Source organism: Camelus bactrianus, chromosome 13, assembly GCF_048773025.1.
Source record: "Camelus bactrianus isolate YW-2024 breed Bactrian camel chromosome 13, ASM4877302v1, whole genome shotgun sequence".
NCBI classification, from domain to species: Eukaryota; Metazoa; Chordata; class Mammalia; order Artiodactyla; family Camelidae; genus Camelus; species Camelus bactrianus.
The window spans coordinates 59,298,062-59,318,954 of record NC_133551.1 but is presented as its reverse complement, the minus strand read 5'-3'; the positions used below and the strand labels follow the sequence as shown (position 1 = coordinate 59,318,954).

At 54.7% G+C, this 20,893-nt stretch overlaps 1 protein-coding gene across 6 annotated transcripts in view; it reads left to right on the top strand.

The window, feature by feature from the left end:
* The first annotated feature begins 1,799 nt into the window (after positions 1–1,799).
* PTPRU (protein tyrosine phosphatase receptor type U) overlaps positions 1,800–20,893 on the top strand; it is a 78,802-nt gene continuing 59,708 nt past the window's right edge. For 3 of the 6 annotated variants that reach the window (XM_074377010.1, XM_074377008.1, XM_074377007.1), the window contains exons 1-3: positions 1,800–2,002; positions 17,279–17,410; positions 20,413–20,684. In XM_074377010.1, the coding sequence (XP_074233111.1) occupies positions 1,930–2,002; positions 17,279–17,410; positions 20,413–20,684 (477 nt within the window). In that variant the 5' untranslated portion in view covers positions 1,800–1,929. Of the gene's footprint in view, positions 2,003–17,278; positions 17,411–17,445; positions 17,594–20,412; positions 20,685–20,893 lie in introns of those variants that run through there. The other 3 variants (XM_074377011.1, XM_074377009.1, XM_074377012.1) reach the window with 3 other exon arrangements.

The following is a 20,893-nucleotide window of genomic DNA, read 5'->3' as shown; positions in this document are numbered from 1 at the left end:
ATTGTTCTTGTCTTTCCACTGGAATATAAGCTTCATAAGGGAAGGGGTTTTTGTCTGTTTTGTATCTCCACTTTGGCTTAGAGCAATTATTGAACAAATGAATCAGTATTCAGTGTTTGTTGATTTGTTTCAAATGGAAGACAGATCTCAGCTCCTATTCAGTTCAAGCCAGATGACCTTGTTTCAAATCTTGGCGCTGCCACATATGATGCATCATCTTGGAAAAGTCACTTTCTCTCTGTGTACCTCAGTTTTGTCAACTGTGTAATGGGAATAACAGTGGTGAGGATTAAATGAGTCCATGTGGGTAAAGCACTTAGAAGGTGACTCGCCAGGGACGACTAGTTTCTGATAATTGTACAAGGGCTTATCCTGGGTAGAGGCCCAAATAGACTTACCCCGTGTAGCCAGGGAATAGACTAGAACCAATGAGAGTCAGCAAGGGAGGCAGATTTCACGGCATGAAGAGGAAGAACTTTTTAAAAGCCAGCATTGCACGGAAAAATAGCTGAATCCACCATTACAGTTGGAGACTTCAACACCCCTCTGTCAGAAATGAACAAATTCACCAGGCAGAAAATCAGTAAGGACATGGTTGAACTCTACAACACCATCAATCAACTGAATATAAAGGTTATCTAAAGACTACTTTATCCAGCAACAGCAGAATACATGTTCTTCCCAAACTCAAATAGAATATTCACCAAGATAGACCACTTTCTAGGCCATAAACACACCTTAACAAATTTAAAAGAATAGAACTCCTACAATGATTGCTCTCAGACCAAAATGGAATTAAACTAGGAATCAATAACAGAAAGAAAGCTGAAAAATTCCAAAATATTTGGAGGTAAAATAACACACTTCTAAGTAACATATGGATCAAAGGAGAAATCTCAAGAAAAATTTCAAAATTTTGAATGAAATGGAAACTAAATGAAGATGAAAACAAAACTTATCAAAATGTGTGGGATGAAGCAAAAACAGTGCTTAGAGCGAAATTTATAGCACTAAATGCATATATGAGAAAAAAAAGAAAGATCTAAAATCAACCATCTAAACTTCTGCCTTAGGAAACTAGAAAAAGAAGAACTAATTAAACCCAAAGAAAGCAAAAATAATAAAAACTAAAGCTGGAATCAGTGAAATGGAAAATAGGAAATCAATAGAGAAAAATCAACCACACCAAAAGCTGGTTCTTTGCAAAGATCAATAAATCGATGAGTGTCTAGCCAGACTAAGAAAGGAAGAGCGAGGACGCCAGTTACTAACATCAGAAATGAAAAGGAGGACATCACTACAGATCCGATGGATATTTCAAGGATGATAAAGGAATACTATGAACAATTCTAAAAGCTAGCATTTCCAAAGACCCAACCACCCACTTTTGACAGGGCCCTGTCCTTGGAGGGTATGGTATGGATGCAATTTGAAGGGACCTAGGTAGAGAGGTTTCAAGCATTGGATGGAACAGGGAGGCGGGGTGTCCCTGGGTCTCTGTCCCAGAGAGCTTCGTGGGAACTAGGTGTGGGCAGTGAGCAGAGACGTGGGCCTGCTTACCAAGAATGACAGTGCCACATGGGCACAGAGGCTGATGGGCGTCCAGTCCCAGCCCGGGATCTCCAGGTGTGGGGGTGGGGGTGGGGGTGGGGGTGGGGTTCAGGAGTGGGGGAGGGGCACGACAGGGGAGCAAGCAACTAGGCCCGGCAGCGGCGCGCGTGGCTGCCAGCAGGGGGCGCCGCGAGACCGAGGAACGTGCTGCCCGGCCTGACGTCAGCTCCCCGCTTGCTTGGGCTCCCGCTCTGGACTCGGCGCCAGTCCCGCTCCGCGCCGCGCCGCTTCTCTCCGGCTCTGGCTCGCCTCGGGCTCGGCTCGGGCTCCGGCGGCGGCGCCCCCCGCGCCGGGCCCCGGGGCAGGCGGCGGCGCACCATGGCCCGTGCCCAGGCTCTCGTCCTGGCGCTCACCTTCCAGCTCTGCGCGCCCGAGACCGAGACTCCGGCAGGTAAGTGCGCGTCGGTCGGACCCAGCTTGCCCCGTGGAGCCCCCGGGGCCCGTGGCGTAGCTCGGAAGAAAGTGGGAGTGTTGGGTGACCGGGCATTACGAGCCTGCTCCCTGTATGTCTGAGTGTTGGATGTACGATCGTATGTTCAGGGTGTTGTGTGCCTGCGAATGTTGTGTGTCCGTGAGTTATGTGTGCAAGGAAAGGGTCTGTGTGTGTTGTGTCCACGAGTATGTTGGGGTGAATGTTGTATGCATCGAGGCAGGGGGTGTGCGCCGAGTGTCTTGTGTGCCTGCCAGTGTGTAGTGTATTTGAGGTCAAGTGGGTTTGTGTGTCTGTTGTATGTGCATCTGAGTTCGGTTGTGTGGCAGGAGTTGTATCGGCTGATGTGTTGCATTTGTTGGCATTTTGTGTGCCCTAGCCCGGAGTGCTGCTTGTTGTGTGCACGAGAAGGGGTTGCGTGTTTGTGTTCTGCGTGTGGCCAGGGGTGCTCTGTGGATTCTGACCGCGCGTGGAGCGGGGAACGCGTGTGCATTGTGTGTGCTTGTGGGAGCCGTGTATGTGTGTGAAGGCGTGGGAACGGGTCCGGAACGTGTGTGTCCGTGTGCCGTGTGCGCGATGTGTACGTGTGGGAGTGTCTGGGGTTGGTGGTGTGCGCCTCCGGGGGCTGCGTGGGTCCGAGTGAATGCCAAGTGTGCCGGGAATGCGTGTGTAGGAGCGTGTCTGGAGCGGATGTGAGTGTGTCCGTGCGTACTGGCTGCGTGTCCAGGAATGTTGCGAGTGTGGTGCGCTCCTGGGCCGTGGCTGAGTGTGTGTCCCGGGCCCGGAGCCACCCAAGGGGGCGGTGGCAGGATGTGTGTGTGTGTATATATATGTGTGTGTCCCATGGGTGTGCGTGTGTGGCGCGCGGGCCCGGAACAAGTTGTCGCGGCGGCGCCCCCTCCCCTCCCCTCCCCTCCCGGGTCGGGCCCGGCCTGAGGCTCCAGAGGGAGGGATGGGGGCCCGGCGGCCGCCGACTCCGACATGTCGGGCTGTTTGTTGTTTCGCAAGTTCAGCGCGGCGCTGGCGGGCGGCGGATCCGAGGCGGCGCCGGGGCTGCGGGGCGCCCGGGCCGGTGGCGGGGAGGGCCAGGCGCGGGAGGCGGACGCGAGGGGCCGCGGGGCGGGAGGGGCCGGGCCTCGGGGCGCTCCTGCGGGGGCCGGGCCGCGGCCGCACCGGGGGCGGCCGGGCGGGGGCTGAGTCCGGGCGGGGCTGCGACGTCCGCGCCCGGGGCCCGGCCTGGCTCTGGGCCGCGGGACGGCGCCCCCTCCCGTTGCGCTCGGGAGGCGCCGAGGACGCCAGGGTCTCCCGGGACACTCCCTCCATCGACTCCGCAACTTTGTGCGGCCTCCTGGTCGGCCGGGACGGCCGTATGTGTGCGAAAGTGTACGTGTGTGAGCGTGTGTTTAAGTGCTTCTGTCTGCTGGGTGACCGCGCTGTCTCTGGGTGTGTTTTGGAGTCTGGCGCCTTTTGGTGTGTGTGTGTGTGTGTCTGTGTAGTTGTACGTGTGATCGCGTTTCTGAACATGTATATTCAGAACTGTGTCTGTATATCCGTGTGTGCTGTGTACTGTGTGTTGGCTGTGTGTGTGTCGGCTGTGTGTGTGTCGGTGTGTCTGTCCACCCCCTCCCCCTACCCCCCCGGCCAAGCCTCCATCCCTCTGAGGCCTGGGATCCCGGTCTGTGTCCCTCTCCAACGGAGTTGCACCCGACGCCTGCCTTGGGGCTGGGGTGGTTGGTCTCCTCCCGGGCAGCCTCAGCCTTGCATCCCCACCGGTTGGGCGGCTGCAGCCTGGTACCTGGAGCGCCGAGTAACGGGGAGACGCCCCGGGAGTAACGGAGAGATGCCCCGGACCAGTATCCGAGCCTAGTCACACGCAGGGTCACTTCGGGCCGCCGGCCTCCAAGAACTGGCCTCCGAGAACTGCCCTCCGGGGTCGTGTTCGCTGCCCTCACCGCCCCTCGCCGGCCTCTCTCGGGCGGAGCTCCGCCGGCAGCTGTGGCTGCTCCTTCCACTGACTCTGAACTGGGGCTGGCCCTGCGGCCCTGGGGCCATCACGCACAGCTTTAGTTTTGACCCCTTGGTGCCTGAGAGGACCCCCAAAGCGACCGACCTCCCTCCTTATCCTTCCCCAGCCCCTCCTCCTGTTCCTCAGCAACTTTGCCCCCTCCCCCACCCTGAGATCAAACTGAGGGGTACTACATGCTCCCCCATCCCTATCACCATCGCCTTGATCCCGGGAACCTCAAGTGCCCCAGCTTCTGCCAACAGGGGGGAGTGTCAAGACCTGAGATTTGGGAGTGAGACCTTTAGCAAGTTGCTTCCACTCTCGGGGTCTCAGTTTCCCATCTGTTCCATGGGATTCATAATAAAGGTGTATGGTACTTGTAGATTGTAAAGTAAGGTTCTATCTGTGAGTGCCAGGGAACAAAAGACGGTTTTGAGGACTGCTACAGAGCCCCCGGCGGCTGTGATTTGAAGCCAGGGGGACCTGGGTTCAAGTCTGCTTCCGTCACTCGCTGTCCTTGTGACCTTGGGCAAGTTGCTTCACTTCTATGGCTCCTGGCACCTGTAGCTATTACTGTTAGAGCCTAATTCAGAAGCCCTTAGTAGAAGGGGGTGTGATCTCTCCTTGCCCCCAAGCTGATAGAGTCAGCCCAGCTCCCTGAATGCATCCTGAGTCCCCCTCCTCCAAAGGGTGGGTGGTGATGTGTCTGAGCCGTGCAAATCTGGCAGTAATTTATTCCGCTGTGTTCTAGCTCATTTTGTCCTTTTGGTTGCTGGAGTTGTGGACAGCAGGAATGAGGGAGAGGCTGCCCAGTGGTTTCAGGTTGGGCAATAAAGGCTTGTCTGGGCAGCTGGCCCTTCTCCCTGGGGGTGGGGGAAGGACTCAGCAGGAAGACATGAGAGTGGCCAGAGTTGGGGGTGCTGAGCTCCTGGGCGGCCTCCTGCCCAGCTCTGGTGTCAGGGAAAATCCAGGGTGGATACTCTGCTTGCTCCAGGCATGCCGCCATCCTTCCACACTTTCGTCAGCTAAGCTAGGTCAGGGAGTGGGGTGGCTTTTCACGCATGGCTGAGAAGCTAGAGTTGCTGGGGATGCCTTGTGCCCTCCCCCCTTCTTCAGCCCCTCTTTCCTCCTCCAAGCTGCTCCTCTCTCTGCATTCTGATGCATCCTGCCCTTATACCCTCTCAGGAGCTCTCTCATCTGTCCCCTTCTCTCCATCCCGTCATCTTTCACATGCAGGAAGGCTCCAGCCTCTTTCCTCCATCCATCCCTCTGTGGTGCCAGGGATCTTCCCAAAACATGTTTGAAACCCCAGTTTGAAACCCTTTTAAGGCTCCCAATTGCTCCCCACTGCCTCCAGGGTTAAGTCCCTCCCCCTCAGCCCTCTAGCCCTTGCCTGCCTGTCCAGCCCCATCTGGTTTTGTGCCACTTGTCCCTTGCATCTTATGCTCTGGCCAGTCTAACCCACTTACCAATACTCTCTAAATGCCCACTGCCTGCCGTCTCTTCTCTGGGCCTTTGCACAAGCTGTGTTTTCTCCCTAGAACTCTCTAACTCCACCTTTTTGGCAGGTGATCCCCTGCTCCTCCTTCAGGTTTCAGCTAGACAGCTTAGACATCGTCTCCTCTGTGAAGCCTTCCTTGTTTATTTCCTCTTCTAGCCCAAGAAGGGAGGGTGAGCATTGATTGGATTTTCCCATAGCACTGTAATTATTGTAATTACAGTTTATTCGTCCTTTTTCCCTTACAGACCGTGAGCTCTGTGGAGGTGGGGACTAGGTATTTAGTTCATGTCTGGATCCTTAGTGCCAGGTACGAGGCCTGGCCCACTCCTGCTGCATAAATATGTCCCGCGTGAAAGAATGAGTGATGTCCAGTGGGTCAAGTTCTGAGCTGGAGATGCCAGATGGGGGCGCACTGACTCCACTGAAAGTAGAGATTAAAGAACTAGGTTTCCCTCCAGGAATCTGGAAAATTCTGCTGGGGGATGGTGTTGTCTGTGAAAAGGCCACGCAGAGTGTCATCTGGGAGCCGTGAGCTGGGGAGGTCAACTCTCTGGCCGAGACTGAAGGGAGCAGGTCTCTCTGCCTGCTGGCCCCTCCCCCCAGCCACTGTCTTCCAATCAACCCCCCTTCTCCACTCCCCCTGCCCTTGCCCCCCAGCTGCTGGCAGGGCCTCTCTGGCCCCTGGTCTCAGCCCTTTGTGCTGGAGGCTCGGCAGTTGGTGAGAGGCATCGAGTCCCAACCGTCAGTCTGAGCGTCAGGGGAGAAGTGGGGAGGGCCCTGCAGCAGAAGAATGGACTCTCCCTCAGCCCTCTGCCCCACATCCTGGGATGGGCAGGTGGGGTCACAGCCTCTGTCCTGGTCGCCTGTGAGCCCAGGAAGGGAGATGAGCTGCTCCCTGTGGTGACCCCTGCAGGCGGAGTTGGGGGAGGCTGGCTGAGGTGTGCGCAGGTGTGATCCTGACATCTGGGCTGTCAGAGTGGAGTTTGTGAATGTGTATAGTTGTGAGTGTATGATTGTAGCCTGGGGCCCAGGACATATGGGTGGCTTCTCAGGGCATGTAGCTGTCTGGTTACCCTGTGTGGAAAGATCTGAGTGCAGAGTAGGGAGGTGAGCAGCTGCTTTGATCCCTAAGGAGCCTGATGCTGGGGTGTCTGGGTATCAAACTTTCAAATTCCTGGAGTGGGTGGTGTCTCAGGATCTGGGTGTGGGTGTCCCAGTACCAGGATGTGGGAGGATCAGGAGGCACCAACATAAGAATATCCCAGTGTCTCTGGATCTGGAGGTGGGTGTATCCAGTTGTCTGGGAGTCCTCAGGGTAATGGGTGTTCAAGCGCGGAAGTGTGCCTGTGTCGTGCCCAGATGTGTGGCTGTCCAGGTGCCTCTGTGCCTGGCTGTGGGGCACCTGTGTATCCAGCGATGGGGTACCCAGGTGTTTGTGAGTTTGGCTGTGGGGTGCCCTGTAGGTTTGGGTTTCTGTGTCTCTAGGAAAGGGGTGTGTATGTTTGGGTAGGGAGTGTCCTGGTGACTGTGCCCAACTGTGGACCAGGGATTGGTGCTGTGCCAGCTCAGCCTGTGACACCGCCTGCCCTGGGGCTTGCCTCCTGATCTCCCTTCAGACCCCAATGCCAGGACCCTCTGGAGGAGGCCCCAGTGATTCTGCTTCTCTGTGGTTCGTCACTCTAAAGCTGTGTTATCCAACAGACTTTGTAGAATGATGGAAATGTTCTCTTCCTGCTCTTTCTAATATGGTGGCTGTTTACGCACATGTGGCTAACAGATTTAAATTAGTTAAAATTCACTAAGATAAAAATTTAGTCCCTCAGTCTCACCAGCCAGATTTCGAGTTCTCAAGAGTTGCATGTTGCTAGTGACTCTCATGCTGGTCAGTCAGTGCAAGTGGAGAGTGTTTCCATCGTGGCGAACGATTCTGTGGACCATGCTGGTCTACAAGTGTACCTTTAGTGCGGCTGGACACCATGGGGAGTGGATGGGCCGGCACTCAGTGGCCACTGAAGAAGGTTTTGCTGAATCTATGGCCCCTTCTCTCCAGCCCCATCGTTTCTTGCTTGGACTGTTCAGTAGCCCCCTCCTTGGTCTCCGTTTTGCCATCAGCCGTCCAATGCTTCTTGTACCCCGTGATCTGAGTGACCTCTCTCAGGCAGACACAGAATGCTGCCACTCACTTGCCCTAAGCTCAAGGCTTATCAGCACCTGGGGGATAAAACACAAACCTAACGTGGCAGACAAGGCCCTGCGTGGCCCCGCCCCCGCATTCCCTGACAGCTTCATGTTTATGCCTCTCCTCCCCTGAGCCCACTCCTCCCTGTCCGCCTTATGATCCAGCCTCACCTGACCAGTGCTGATCCCAGAACCTGCTGGGCCCTTTCACACCTCTCTACCTTTGCACGTGCTGTACCTTCAGCCGAGAACATCCCTCCCACCCTTCTCACTTCCCGGACGCCTGCCTACTTGTTCAGCCTTCAGTCTAACTCCAGTGTCACTTCCCCAGGGAAGCCTTCCCAGACTCCTCCTAGCACAGTTGATCAGGTCTCTCCCATGATGCACGTGGGTCAGTGAGCTACAGTGTTTTCTGTCTCCTTCCCCACTGGGCTGGGGGAAGGGCTGGGCTGGGTCTTTGTCATCTCCTGTCCCCAGGGCCTTGTGCATGGCATGTGCCCACTCAGTGCTTGCACTGATGTGAACCTCTGGGTACACAGGGAAGGCGCTGGGGTTCTGGAGGGCAATCATACTTGGGGGCTGGTATTCCCCCTTGGCTGGCCCTGGGCAGGGCTCTCATTGCCTGAAGAGTGACAGGGGAGGACCTCTGGGGTGGAGAACTCAGAAGACAACTGTTATTGGATGACTCAGGAGGTCCTGAGCAGATTCCCAGGGTACAGACCCCAGGACTTGGTGGTGAATCAGAAGGGATGAGGAAATTGGGGGCTTAGAGGGGTAGAGGGGTCCCTGAGGCTTTGGAGTTGAGTATAGAAATGGGGGAAGGATTGGGATGGGGAAATTGGGAAGGGGTGTTGCTGGATATATTTGACGGGCAAGATCACAGCCAGGGTGGAGTTTCAGCTGGGGGTTGGGGGACAGTGGGGGCAGGGGAGATAGCTGTCAATGAAGATATATCTGGGGGATGGGGACAGCTGAGAATGAGGGGACAGGTGGTGTTGGGGGAGCAACTGAGGGTTGGGGGACAGATGAGGGATGGCTAGAAGGGGGATATGGGACAGCTGGGGGGCAAGAGGTGACAACTGGGAGGTGTCAGAAACCTATCTGGACAGGACAGGTGGGCCTCTGCTGACAGAGTGGGAAATACATTGCTCAGGATGTGTGTACATGTGTATGTGTTTCCATGTGTGTATGTGTACAGCCTTGTGGTTGCGCATATGTGTAAACATGTGTTTGTACCTAGAGTGTGGTGGTTAACAGCGTGGGCTTGGGGGCCACACCATGTGGGTTCTAATCCTGGCTCTGCTGCTGTTAGCCATGTAACCCTTGGGCAAGTTACTTGACCTCTCTGGGCCTTTAGTGTTCTCACCTGTGAGATGGGGATAATAATGGAACACATGCATGGGGTTGCCATGAGGGTATCTTTTATGTACATACGTATGTAGTTTAGAACAGGTTCTGGCATGTAGCAAGCACTGTATGTGCTAAGCTATTATTAAGTGTGTTTGTGTGTGTGCAGCATCCTATGGGCTCAGAAAAGTTTGTTCTAGGCTTCTGATGAAATCCAGGCCTGGGAGGGGCGGTGGTGGTGGGGAGTGCTGGAGTGACTATCCAGGTTCACTGGGTCTGGCTCGCCTCTCACACCCTCCCCTGGTTCATCCCACTTCCCACCCACCCTGTGCCAAGGCCTAATTCAATAGGTCCCTCTCTCTGTCTCTCTCCGGTTCTGCCCTGCCCTGCCCTGCCCTGGGCTGGGGGCCAGAGGATGTGCTTTAATTGTCCAAAAGCTTTTCAGCAGAATCTGAATTCATTGTTCTCCTGCCAGCATGCTGGGGCCCTGCTCAGATATAAATACCTGGACAATGTGCTCAGTCCTGGCTGCTTGCCCCATGGACGGCAGTGGCTTCATCCTGTGCCCTTGGAGAGTCACTGGGGTGGAAGATGCGGGGGGTGGGAGATGGGATGAGGGGAAGCCCATAGGGCAGATGAGGCCTCAGCCCTCAGCCCTTGGGCTAGCCAGCCCAGCCTGACAGAGCTGTAGGTGCAAGGGTTTCTGGGGGGCTGGGCTCCCCTACTGTCCAGTGCATCACAGGGAGGCACATGCCACCTCTTTGCCTCACACTAAGAACTGCTCTGCATCACGTCTCCAGATTGTCCTGGGTGTGTACTGTCTGGGATTTTCGGACCCATCAACTCAGGACTGGGCCACTGCATTGCATCCATGCACTGCATGGCATCTCAGCTCTACACCGCATGATTGCTCTGGGATTACGCATTGCACTGGCTGTGTGGACCCTCCTGCATGTCTGTGTGAGTCTACTGGATGTCACTGTTGCATTGGGCTTGTGGACTCTCCTGAGATTGGGCGTAGATCCTGGCAATGTACCACTGCAGTGTGCCAACAGATGGCGCTACCACGATGCCGCACCTGCGTCACATGGCCTCTCTGTACTGCACTGCATTGTTGCAGTGGGCATCTGCACTGCATCGGGTCTGGCTGGGCACAGCCTGTCTAAATTCCATTGTGGCACTGTACCAAGACTGTCCGCCTTTGCCTGGCATAACACTTCTGTCCCCCTGCTCCACTGCACGGCACTGGAGATGTGCCTTCTCCTGGCCCAGCCCATCACATTGCACCACTGCTGCTGTACCGCTGCCCCTGATGTTATCTTGGCCTTTCCCTGTGTAACCACTGAGCTGGCCTCTGTTCCCAGGTTTCTGTTGGCAGCCCCAGTTGAGCAACGTCTTTGCTGCCAGCGGTCTCAGTGCAGTACACCTGTGGCCCCCTCTGCACACTGCCCAAAGAGTCGGTACCTACACGCAGTTTGAGGCTTGGAACTGGCATGGGTTTTTGTAGGCATTACCTTTGAAAGTACCCGGCCTTGCATCTGTGCACTGCACACGACTACCATCCTGGGCCTCCACCCTCCGCTGTACCTGTTCACGGTTGGGTTGTGTGTTCTTTCCTGGATTTCAAGTCCCAGAGCGCTTGCACTGAGTTCCCTGTTCCACATGACATCTTGACTCCATTCCATTCTGGTGCCAATTTCTGCCTCCACCTCCCCCAACCCCTGCTCTCAAGTCTATACCTGCTCTACTCCTTGGGACTGTGTTAAGCTTGCATTCAGGACTGGGTTTCCACTCCCAGCAGTTCCTCCTGCCCTGTACCATATCCTTCTCTTTCCTGTATCTCGGTACTGTTCTGTCTGCCTCCACAAGACACATCTTTTCAGTGAGATTTCATGAAGCGCCAATGATCTGCCTGGCCCCGTGCTAGTGTCTGGAGAGGGAGAAGAACGAGGAAGGCTTGGACGTCCCACCTTGGCATTCCTCCACACAGCTATCCCGTGGCGCTGAGCGCCAGCCCAGTGTACTGCTAGGTGCTCCCCGGTGCGCCGTGCCTCTGTGTGGCTCTGGGTCGTGCCCACGATGGACGTCACACCTCTCCACTGCATCATGGCCCTGTCTGGTACTGCTGTGTGGTTCCAGGTGTCATACTGGGGTCTGTGCACGCTGTGTGCTCACTCCAGCCCTCTCTCCATGGGACCATTGGGAAGTACAGAGCTTAGAAATGCACGTGTTGTGCACAGCCCTCTGCTTCTCTCCTCTGCACTGCTTTTGTCTAACACAGGGTGTCTGCACTCCAGGGCTCTGTGTACTCTTTGCCCACTGTACCTCTACAGAATAGCCCTTTGTTCAGTCCTTTGCCTCTGCATGGAGTCTGGCCCCACCTTATGCTTTCCTCTTATACTACCAACATGGCAGCCCTGCTGTTAACTTTGGGATTTGCTGTGTGTATTGATCTGGGAGATAGGGAGTGGGTCTTGCCTAAGTTTCCCCTGCTGTAGTTGGCTTCCTTCTCTCCTCAGTGGAGATGGAAGGATGTTGGCATCGCTGGGTTCTGTGATGGCTCCTGTAGTGGGTACCAGGTCAGTTGTCTCTCGCTGTGGCCTGGCCCTGGGTGATCTTCTTGGCTGTAGCTAAGTTAAACCCTGGGTGATTAGAAGGTGGGCGTATTACTACCAGCCCTGCCCTTGATTAATTGCCCATCAATTATTCGGGGCTCTGGAGGGCAGCTCCAGGGAGCGCCGGCCAAGGTCTGGTTGTGTTGATCTGGGCAAGGGAGCAGTGAAGTGGGCTGAGCCAGGTCTCTGGGCTGGAGTCATGGTCCTTGAGCCTGTGTGGGGTTGGTCAGGATTGGACTAGCTGGGATTATGGGGTCAATAGGTCCAGCCACTGTTGGCATTCTGTTATACACAGGGCTTGGGGATGGGGTTCAAAGACATAAGAGACAGTCTCTGACCTCTAGAAGGGAGGAGGTAGAGTTTATACAGGCTTGAGATAGAGCTGTTGTTGGGATGGAGAACTTGGGAGAGGGCTAGGTTGGACAAGAATGTCCAAGGGGAAGTTTGTGTTGGTTCCAGGGTTGGTTGGAGGTACCTTGATAAGGCGCATGGCTTCAGATGATGAAATAGACCTGTGTTGTCACTGGGGTTGTATCTGGGTTCCCCAAGCCAGGGTTTGGGGTGATTTACCCAGCCCTAAATTTGTAATTTGTTGGGAGAAGTTTTGTTTCTCCTGGGGCCATCCCTGGGGAACTGAATGTTCTATTGACAAACCAAAGGGAACAAAAATCTCATTGCAAACAGACTCTGTTTACCTAGGGTCTTCAGAAAACACTGATGGTGGCTGGCAGCCGTAGTTGGCACAGAACACCATTCCCTGTCTGGTAGGGAGGAAAGGCTGGTGCTCACGTGCCTGGGTGTTCACGTGCACGCATACACACATGTACACACATGCACAACTCCCTTCTGCATACACTCACCTCCCTCTGTTAGAATTCAACATGCTTATTGCTGAATATGTCCATGTATCTCTGCACATAAATGTACACCTCCACACCCACAACTTCACAGCACAATGCTGGGGAACCCACACTTTGAGACACTCATGCTCACCCTCACATTCCTCTCCCCCATTGTCTCTCTCTCTGCCGTCAAGTTATTCTTACTCACACAAATGGAATCAGAATTCTAGAGGTGGAAAAGCCTTAGAGGGTCACCTATGTCCCCATTCTCATTTCAGAGAGGGCAAGCCACCTGCCCAAGATCACACAGGGAGTTAGAGGCTCAGCAGGAATTAGATCCAGGCCTCCTGCCTCCCGGTTGAGTACAAGCCAGTACCAGGCTATCACTCACATAGCCATGTGCACATGTGCATGTGTGCACACAGACGTCCACATATGGAAATATACACACGGAGGGGTGGAGACCCTTGCCCCAGGGAGACCCCCTCCCGTATTCTGGCTCCCCCTGTGGAGGTTGCTATGCCCCTTACATCACCCCATCCAGAGCCCAGCGGGATGTGGATAAACCATCATCCTGCCTTCCCAAATTGTGGCTGACGGTTGCTCAGGCAACCGCCTGCCAGATTGGGGAGATTAGCTGAGGAATGTAGCTGGGCCAGTTTGAGCTGAGGCTGGGGAGCTGTTGGGGGTCTGGGGTTGATTCAGCTCACCCTCTCAGGGAGGTCCCAGCAGAGGTGGTGTACCCCTCCTTGGGTCTGGTTTTCTCCCTGTCCCCAGCCCAGCTGTGACTGTGTCCCCATGGCTTGGACAAGGCTGGGGGAAGAGAGTGTGTTCATGTGAACATTTGAGTGTATGTGTGTGTATTTTGTGCATCTCTGTCAGTGTGATTGGAGTGTGTGCCATTTGCGTCCAGAATGGGGACTTGGGGCCCCTTCCTCACCAGTTCCTGATATCTGATTCCGGACCCCTTGGTGGGTTGTCCCACTTCTGATCTTATAGTGCCCTCTGGAGAAGTCACCTGCCCTCTTCAGGCTTATAGGAAGTGTTGTCTCGTCTGAATCCAGGCACTTCCCTGCTCAAACACCAATTGTGATTTCCCCTCTCAAAACGAGGCCAGGCTTCTTACCCTGGCCCTTGGCTCTCCGTGGTGTAGCCTCAGCCTCGGTCTCCCTCCCAGACGATCCAGTCTCATCTCCCATTGCATTGCTTTGGCCAGTCTGGGCTCCTCTCTGCGCCCTGGACGAACTGTGTTTATTACTCACTAACTTCCTTCACTCTTGCTGGGCTCTTTGGCTCAAATACCCCAGCTCTGCTGGCCAGATTGATCCCCATCCTTCCAGGCTCTGCTCAGATGTACCCACCTTTGGGAAGCCTTTCCCCTGCATGCACCCTCCTCCCCTGGACTGCCCCTGTGGCCTTGACCCTTCTCTGCTTTGTCTTGTTCCCTCACCTCACTCAGACTAGGAGGTCCTTGAGAGCAGAGCAGAGCCTTAACCATCCTGGCTCCCCTACTGTTGCCAACCTGGGGCCTGTTTTGTGTTGTCAGTGAACAATGTCCTGTGAATGGTACTGAATACACACATGTGGCCAGCAGAATCCCAGGGCCTTACTCTGTTTGTGCCTAGTGTCCTTGAATGAAGATAGGTCATTTAAATCCCAGCTTCTGGAACTTAAGATATGGCCTTGGGCAAGCTGCCTCATCCCTCTGTGCCTCAGTTTTCTTCTGTAAAATAGGAATAATAATAATATCTACCTTGTGAGTTACTGTGAGGGATCGGTGGCACAGGGGGTCGTGGTGGTAAGCGGCAGCCCCCCTGTGGTGGTGCTGATGTGTGTGTGCATATCTGTGCCCAGGTCTGTGCTGATGGAGTCCAGAGGGAGTCCCTGGCTGTTCTTGCTTTCGACCCAAAGTCTGATTTATTTTTCGCCCTGAGCTGGTGGGCCCAGCAGGAGTTGGGTCTCTAGCAGAAGCTGGGACTTGGGCTTTGGGGCTCCTAGCTCCCGAGCCATCCAGACTGGAGCTGATGCGGCTTTTCCCAGGATCTGGGAGTGCTGATTTTTCCCATCCCAGGGTGAACTGGGGAGCAGGTGGGGGTGGGGCTCTCCCTGGAGGGCTTGGCTCCCAAAATGTTACCCTCCCAAGTGCTGTGGCTGGAATGGACCTGGCCCAGAGACTTAGGGGCCAGGGACGGACATGGATCAGGGAGAGGGAGTCATTCTACTTCTGGAAGGGGGTGCTCTGAATGGAAATGGTCAGCTGGGGAGATCTTCATGGCTGGGGTCAGTTGTAGGAGTTATTTGGCAGAGGTCAGGGGTCACTCTGGCCATGGTCAGCTGGTCTGGGATCAGTCAGTCAGTCTTGTGATCATTCTGGCCAAGATCAGATGGTCTGGCAGTCACTCTGACCAGGTCAGTCAGACTGGGAGTCTGGCAGCTCATGTGGCCTGGCTCAGAGTGGACAGGAAAAAGCCAAGGAGCTGGCCCTCCCAGGCTCACCCCAGGGCCATGGGTGAAACATCTGGGACAGCAATTTGTTACTTGTGAAGCAACAGGAAGGACCTGAGCCCCAGGAGGACTCCAGATCCCGGGGTTCCCTTTCTTGCAATTTGTGTGGCTCAGGGAGATCTTGGCTAAGACCTTCAGGTAGCGACTCAGCTCAGGCTGAATGAAGTCAGCTGTCCCTTCCTCCAGGAAGCCTTCCCTGACCATTCGTACTGGCCATGTCTTCTCCCTGTGCTATGCTGTGGATCATTTTCCAGAAGGAATGCTGAGGCCTCCTCAGCACAGATGGGGTTAAAACCCACCTCCCACAGGGCTCATGCTGACCAGGGCTCCACAAACAAAGAGGCAAAGAGCTCAGCAAGGGTCCCGCCCCAACTCTGGAGAGAGGCTTCTGTTATTTCTTCTCATCTACTCAGTGCCAGCCTCATGCCCACATTTTATACTCTGATGGGGTCCAAGAAGAGGAAGGGGAAACTGCCCCCCTCCAACAATGGTGAGCCCCTTTGTGCCCGGCTGCGCTGCTTCACATGATCCCTGATGATCTGGAGAAGTCCCTGCTGTAGATGAAACAGCAGAGCCCCTGAAAGTGAGGTCAGGGCTGGGCGTGCAGGTGCCAGCCGCTGTGCCTGGCGCATGGCATGTGTGACACTCACTGCCTGGTTACTGTCTGTTTCTCATCCCTCCTCTTCTTGAGGCTGGGGAGCAGCTTGAATTTGCTCTTGCTCATGAGTGAAGGCTTTTCTAGTGGAAAATGTGGACTTCAGCGTCTGACCACCATGGATTCAAATCCTGCTTCTGTTTCTCGTGTGACTCAAGTGGAAGGGCGGAGAGCTGCTATTTCCTGAGTGCTGGCATTTGCTAGACATTGTGCTAAGTGGACCCCCACATTGAATCTTCAACAAGCCTATGTGTGGACGGGGAAATTGAGGATGAGAAAGGGTCACGGTCACATGGCCGGCAAATTGGAGTCAAGATTCAATCCCAAGTCTGTCTGATGCCCACTCACTCACCTACCACCTATACCATGGACGAACCCCTGCACCCCTCAGAGCCTCAGGCATCTCACCTGTCAAGTGGGGAGAAGTTCCAGTGGCTGGCAGGCACCCAGGATGGGGCCTGGCACAATTTATGCCTGCCTCCTTGCCACCTGTCCAGGCATTTCCCCAGGTCTCAGATGCCTTAGTTCACCAATGGGACTCCAAACACTAAGATTCACTAGTGAGCGTGGGGGCTAGTTTGCAATTACTTTCTGAACAGTGGTGTTCTCAAGTTTATTAGGTTCAACTCAGAGCTTTGATGAGCCAGCTAAGATATATGGACCTCATTACCAACCAAAGGACTCGCATCCATTTCAACCCTCTCTTCTTGCCTCCCTTTCTCCTTATTTAAACAGGGCATACTGGTCCCAAATCATGAGAATTTGCTCCCTCTAGTACTCTGTGCCCAGTCCACACAGGACTGTGCTTTTGCATGTCACTTCCCTGCAGGCAGAGATCTCAATTGGGTTACTTTGGGTCATGACTGCATCCCCTAAGCCCATCTGTTGAGTAGGAACAATACAATAATGGTACCTGCCTCAGAAGGGAAGGCCTAAAGGAGACTCCGCATCTAAAGTGTTTAGCACTGTGCTGGGCTTGTCATAGCCTGATGTGATCAGTGGACTTTGTTGTTAGTTTTAAGGAGGTACCATCAAGGTGGGCTTATGGCATTCATGACCCTGCCAGTCCTGGGGCCCATAGTCTGTCCTCTCTGAGAAGATGGAGGGGCTGATGACGGACACTGACCAGCAGTCAGGGGATCTTGGTGCAAACCCCATCTGTGTCACTGACTAGCTGTGTGATCTTAAGGAAGTCCCTCAGCCTCTTTGGGCCTCAGCTTCCTCATCTGTAAAATGGGGGTAATCCTAGTCCTGGTTTCATGAGTTGTTGTGAGCCTCTCATGGTAGAGTAAAAATGAGAAATAGCTTTTGTTGAGGAGAGTCTTTGATGAGCAGTTGAGCATTGGGGGATCCTGGGGTGTTCAGGGGGAGTGGGCAACGGGAGGAGACAATGAAAAGAGGGCCTTGGTAGGTGGAGAGGGTTGAGGATGGAGCTCCTTGGTAGAGGGAGGGAACAATGAGGGGAGGGCTTGAGGAGAGGGAAGGGGGGAGGCTGGACCTGGGGAGGAGGGGATGGGAGGGCAGCCCCATGAGCCCTTCTGGCCAGCAGCCCTTTTCTAGGCTGGACTAACCAGGCCCTGCCCTCACAGCTGGCTGCACCTTCGAGGAGGCGAGTGACCCAGCAGTGCCCTGTGAGTACAGCCAGGCCCAGTACGACGACTTCCAGTGGGAGCAAGTGCGGATCCACCCTGGTACTCGGGCTCCTGTGGATCTGCCCCACGGTGAGCCTGATCTCAATCACCAGTACCCCTCTGTCTCCTTCCAGGAGCGTGCTGCCTACCTGCTGTGTTACCTTGGGAACATTGCTTAACCTCTCTGGGCCTCATCTGTTGTGGCATCTTTAATGACATATATGACAATGTGGATGTGGAGCAGTCTGGACCCTGACCAGTTGGGTACATCAGGTAGTTTCACCTATGAAATGGGTGCAGGTTCAAGTAATCAAAGAACCTTACAAGCTGTAAGTTAAAGCCCACCTCCCATTACTCCTATAGGTGATTAGCTCAGGATCCACCTTACTCCTGCCAGGTCTTCCTAAATCCTCCACCTTCAGGGAGGCTCTCTTCTCCCTGTGAGCCTCTGAATCCTGGCCTCCCAGGACTTGAAGATGCTGACAGAGCAGTAACATTGGGGGCTAGATGTATGTAAAACCTGGCTTCTTTGCCCTTTTCTTCCTGGAAGCCCCAGATCTTTCCCAGTTTCTACCTTGCCCTGCCCCCATTTCGGGATGGGGCATTTCTGGCATTGTGAACACTAGACTGGGAGTCAGGAGACTGATTATGTGGATTCTAGTTCTGGCCTTCTAAACTGATGATGGCCTCTAGTGCACTGGTTCCAGAGTCATGAAGACTGGGGTTCAGATCCTGGCTTTGTCACTTTACCAGCTGTGTGACTTTGGGCAAGTCACTTAACTTCTCTGAGCTTCCATTTCCTTAACTATGAATTGGAGAACACAAAAATCCATTTCCTAGGGTTATTAGATAATGTCTATAAAGTCCATAACATGGTGGTGGCATGTAGGGGCTCAATTAATGTTTAGTTGCTATTGTTGGAGACATGTGAGAGGGCCCAGATAACTGGCACCTCTTTTCATTAGGTGCAGAATCAACCGGGAATTAAGAAAAGGGTAAGATAGATGGAGGCCAAATTATTCCATAAAGGCTGGGTGGGAAGACGGAGTGTAGTGGGAGAACCAAGTGGGCTTGCTGAGGGAGCCCAGAGTTGGATACCTGCAGCCCCTCCCCTTGACCCTGTCACAGTAGTGGGCCGGGGCCTTTGCCACTCAGCTCCTAGCACGGCTGAGATCGCACCCACTGGCAAAAGCGTGTGGGAGGGGCAGCAGAGGTTCTCACTGCAGGGCCAGGACTTGAAGCCAACAGGAGAGAGGCCCTCCATGGCCTGGCACAGGCAGCCTCTGCAGTCTGGCCTCCTACCCCTCGCCTCGCCTCCTGGAGGTCCCCTGCCCCCACCTTCCATGCATTTGCTCACCCTGGGCCCTCCCTGGGGCATTCATCTCTGCCTCATAGGGCTCTCAGCAACTTGTATGACCTCTGTACTGGCAGGTATCAAAGTCTGACCTGTGTGCCAATGATCTGTCAAAGTGCCCACCCTGGCAGGCACCCTGAGTGGGCCAACTCCACACTCCCAAGGAGGGCCCAGCCTCTGCCTGGTACAGGTTGGCATTCTGGTACAAGGCAGCTGATCTGAATTCCCCTCTTACAGTCTTGACCACGCTGTGTGGGCTCTGCTTCTCTCTCTCCCCTACGCAGGCAGAGACATCCCCAGTAAGAAAAGGGGGAGAGAAATTTCCTATGCAGTGTGGGCCTTGGACGGGATCCTGGGGAGGCAGCGGTAGCCGGGTGGACAGAGTCCTTGCTCTCTTGGTGCTCACATTCTAGGGAAGGGAGCTGGCAGTGGAAAGAGAAGGAAGGAGGGAGATTTATGCTCAGGGACAGAGCAGAAGAGAGGAGAAGGGAGGGGTGACAGGGCTGAAGGGAGTAAATGAAAGAGAAGGGGAGGGACCCAGAGTGAGAAAAAACTAGGGAAAAAGAGAGCGAGGCAGAGGGAGCAGGAGGAAGAGGCAAGAACAAAGTGTCAGATTGAAAGGGAGAGAGAGACACACACACAGCTGCACACAGGGAGAGGAGAGAGGGGGATGGAGGCGTGGGCCAAGGGAGACTGTACTGGGGGCTGGGATGTGCCTCTCCTGGGTAGGGCTGGGGACCTGGAGTTTTGTTTACTACCCTTCCAGGACTGATGCTGGAGCCACCTTCTCCACAGGCTTCTGGCTTCCAGAGATGTATGAGACTCCCTCCAGGGGATTCCCTGAGGAGCCCTCCCGTAGCAGGGAGCCTCGTGGTTTGGGATCTGAATGAGCTTGTGTTGGCTGGCGGCCAAGCCTGGGAGGAGGCAGCCCTGGGTGGCTGCGGGCACCCCCTTGGCAGCTGCTGGGGCCTTCTCCCCACAGAAGGGAAGCCACAATCCCCCAGGCAGGTCCTGAGGAGTCCAGCCCCTCTCCCTCCCCCTCCCCACTCCCAGCACACAGCCTGGATCTTTGGGGAAGGGGAGGGCTGCCTTTCTCCAGGTTTGAAATCAAAATAATTATAACTCAGGAATTTAGACTCCGGGTGGGGGCTGGAAGGAAAGTTAGGATCCTTCCAGTCAATCTCTGTTCTGCATGTTCATTCACCTTGGGTTTAGACCTGTGCTGGGGACACAGTGGAGTGCCAAGCATCAGGCGCTGGAGTGGTGGGAGAGAGATACACACTTTATTAATGATCCAAGGGCCAGGGGAGACACCCATAGAGGGATGGAGAGGGAGGGCTTCAGGAGAGGTGGCCTTTGAGGGCCTGTCTTGTGCCAGAATGTTGACTTCTGAGATGGATGTCCTAGTCCCTACCTCCAAGCACAGCTCAGAACATGGGAAAAGTGGTGGATCAGCATGAGCCTGGACTGAGGTCATCACAGGTGGTGAGGGGCCGTAAAGGGTTTTGACAAGCCAGATTTGTGTATTTTGCTGCTCCAACTCTCTCTGGTGGGAAACAATTGCGGGGAAATGAAGGGACTTAGTGAGTCAGATCTGGGACCAGAACTCAGGTGCCCTGACTCCAGATGGGTCCCAATGCCTGGAGTCCTTTGTTTCTGCTTCCTCCTCTGTGCCCACCTGACCCTGGTCCTCCCCCAAGTTCTCCTCAGCTTCTGCCTCTTCCCCCTCTCTTTCCAGGCTCCTACTTGGTGGTCAATGCTTCCCAGCATGCTCCAGGTCAGCGGGCCCATGTCATCTTCCAGAGCCTGAGTGAGAATGACACCCACTGTGTGCAGTTCAGCTATTTCCTGTACAGCCGAGATGGGCACAGCCCAGGCACCTTGGGCATCTATGTGCGTGTCAATGGGGGTCCCCTGGGCAGTGCTGTCTGGAATATGACTGGATCCCATGGCCGTCAGTGGCACCAAGCTGAGCTGGCTGTCAGCACCTTCTGGCCCAATGAATATCAGGTGGGCTGAGTTCAGTCTGCAGTCAGCTTGTGCATGCAGGTGTGGGTAGAGGGGTGTCAGCTTGAGGTCAGAGCAAGCAAGTGGCCAAGGTTGGAATTAGTGTGTGTTCAGCATCAGGAGTCAGTCTGTGGTCAAGGTCAGTGGCCAGTCTGTGGTCAACATTGGGTTATTCAGTGATGGTACAGTCTGGGTTCAGCAGCAGAGGTCAT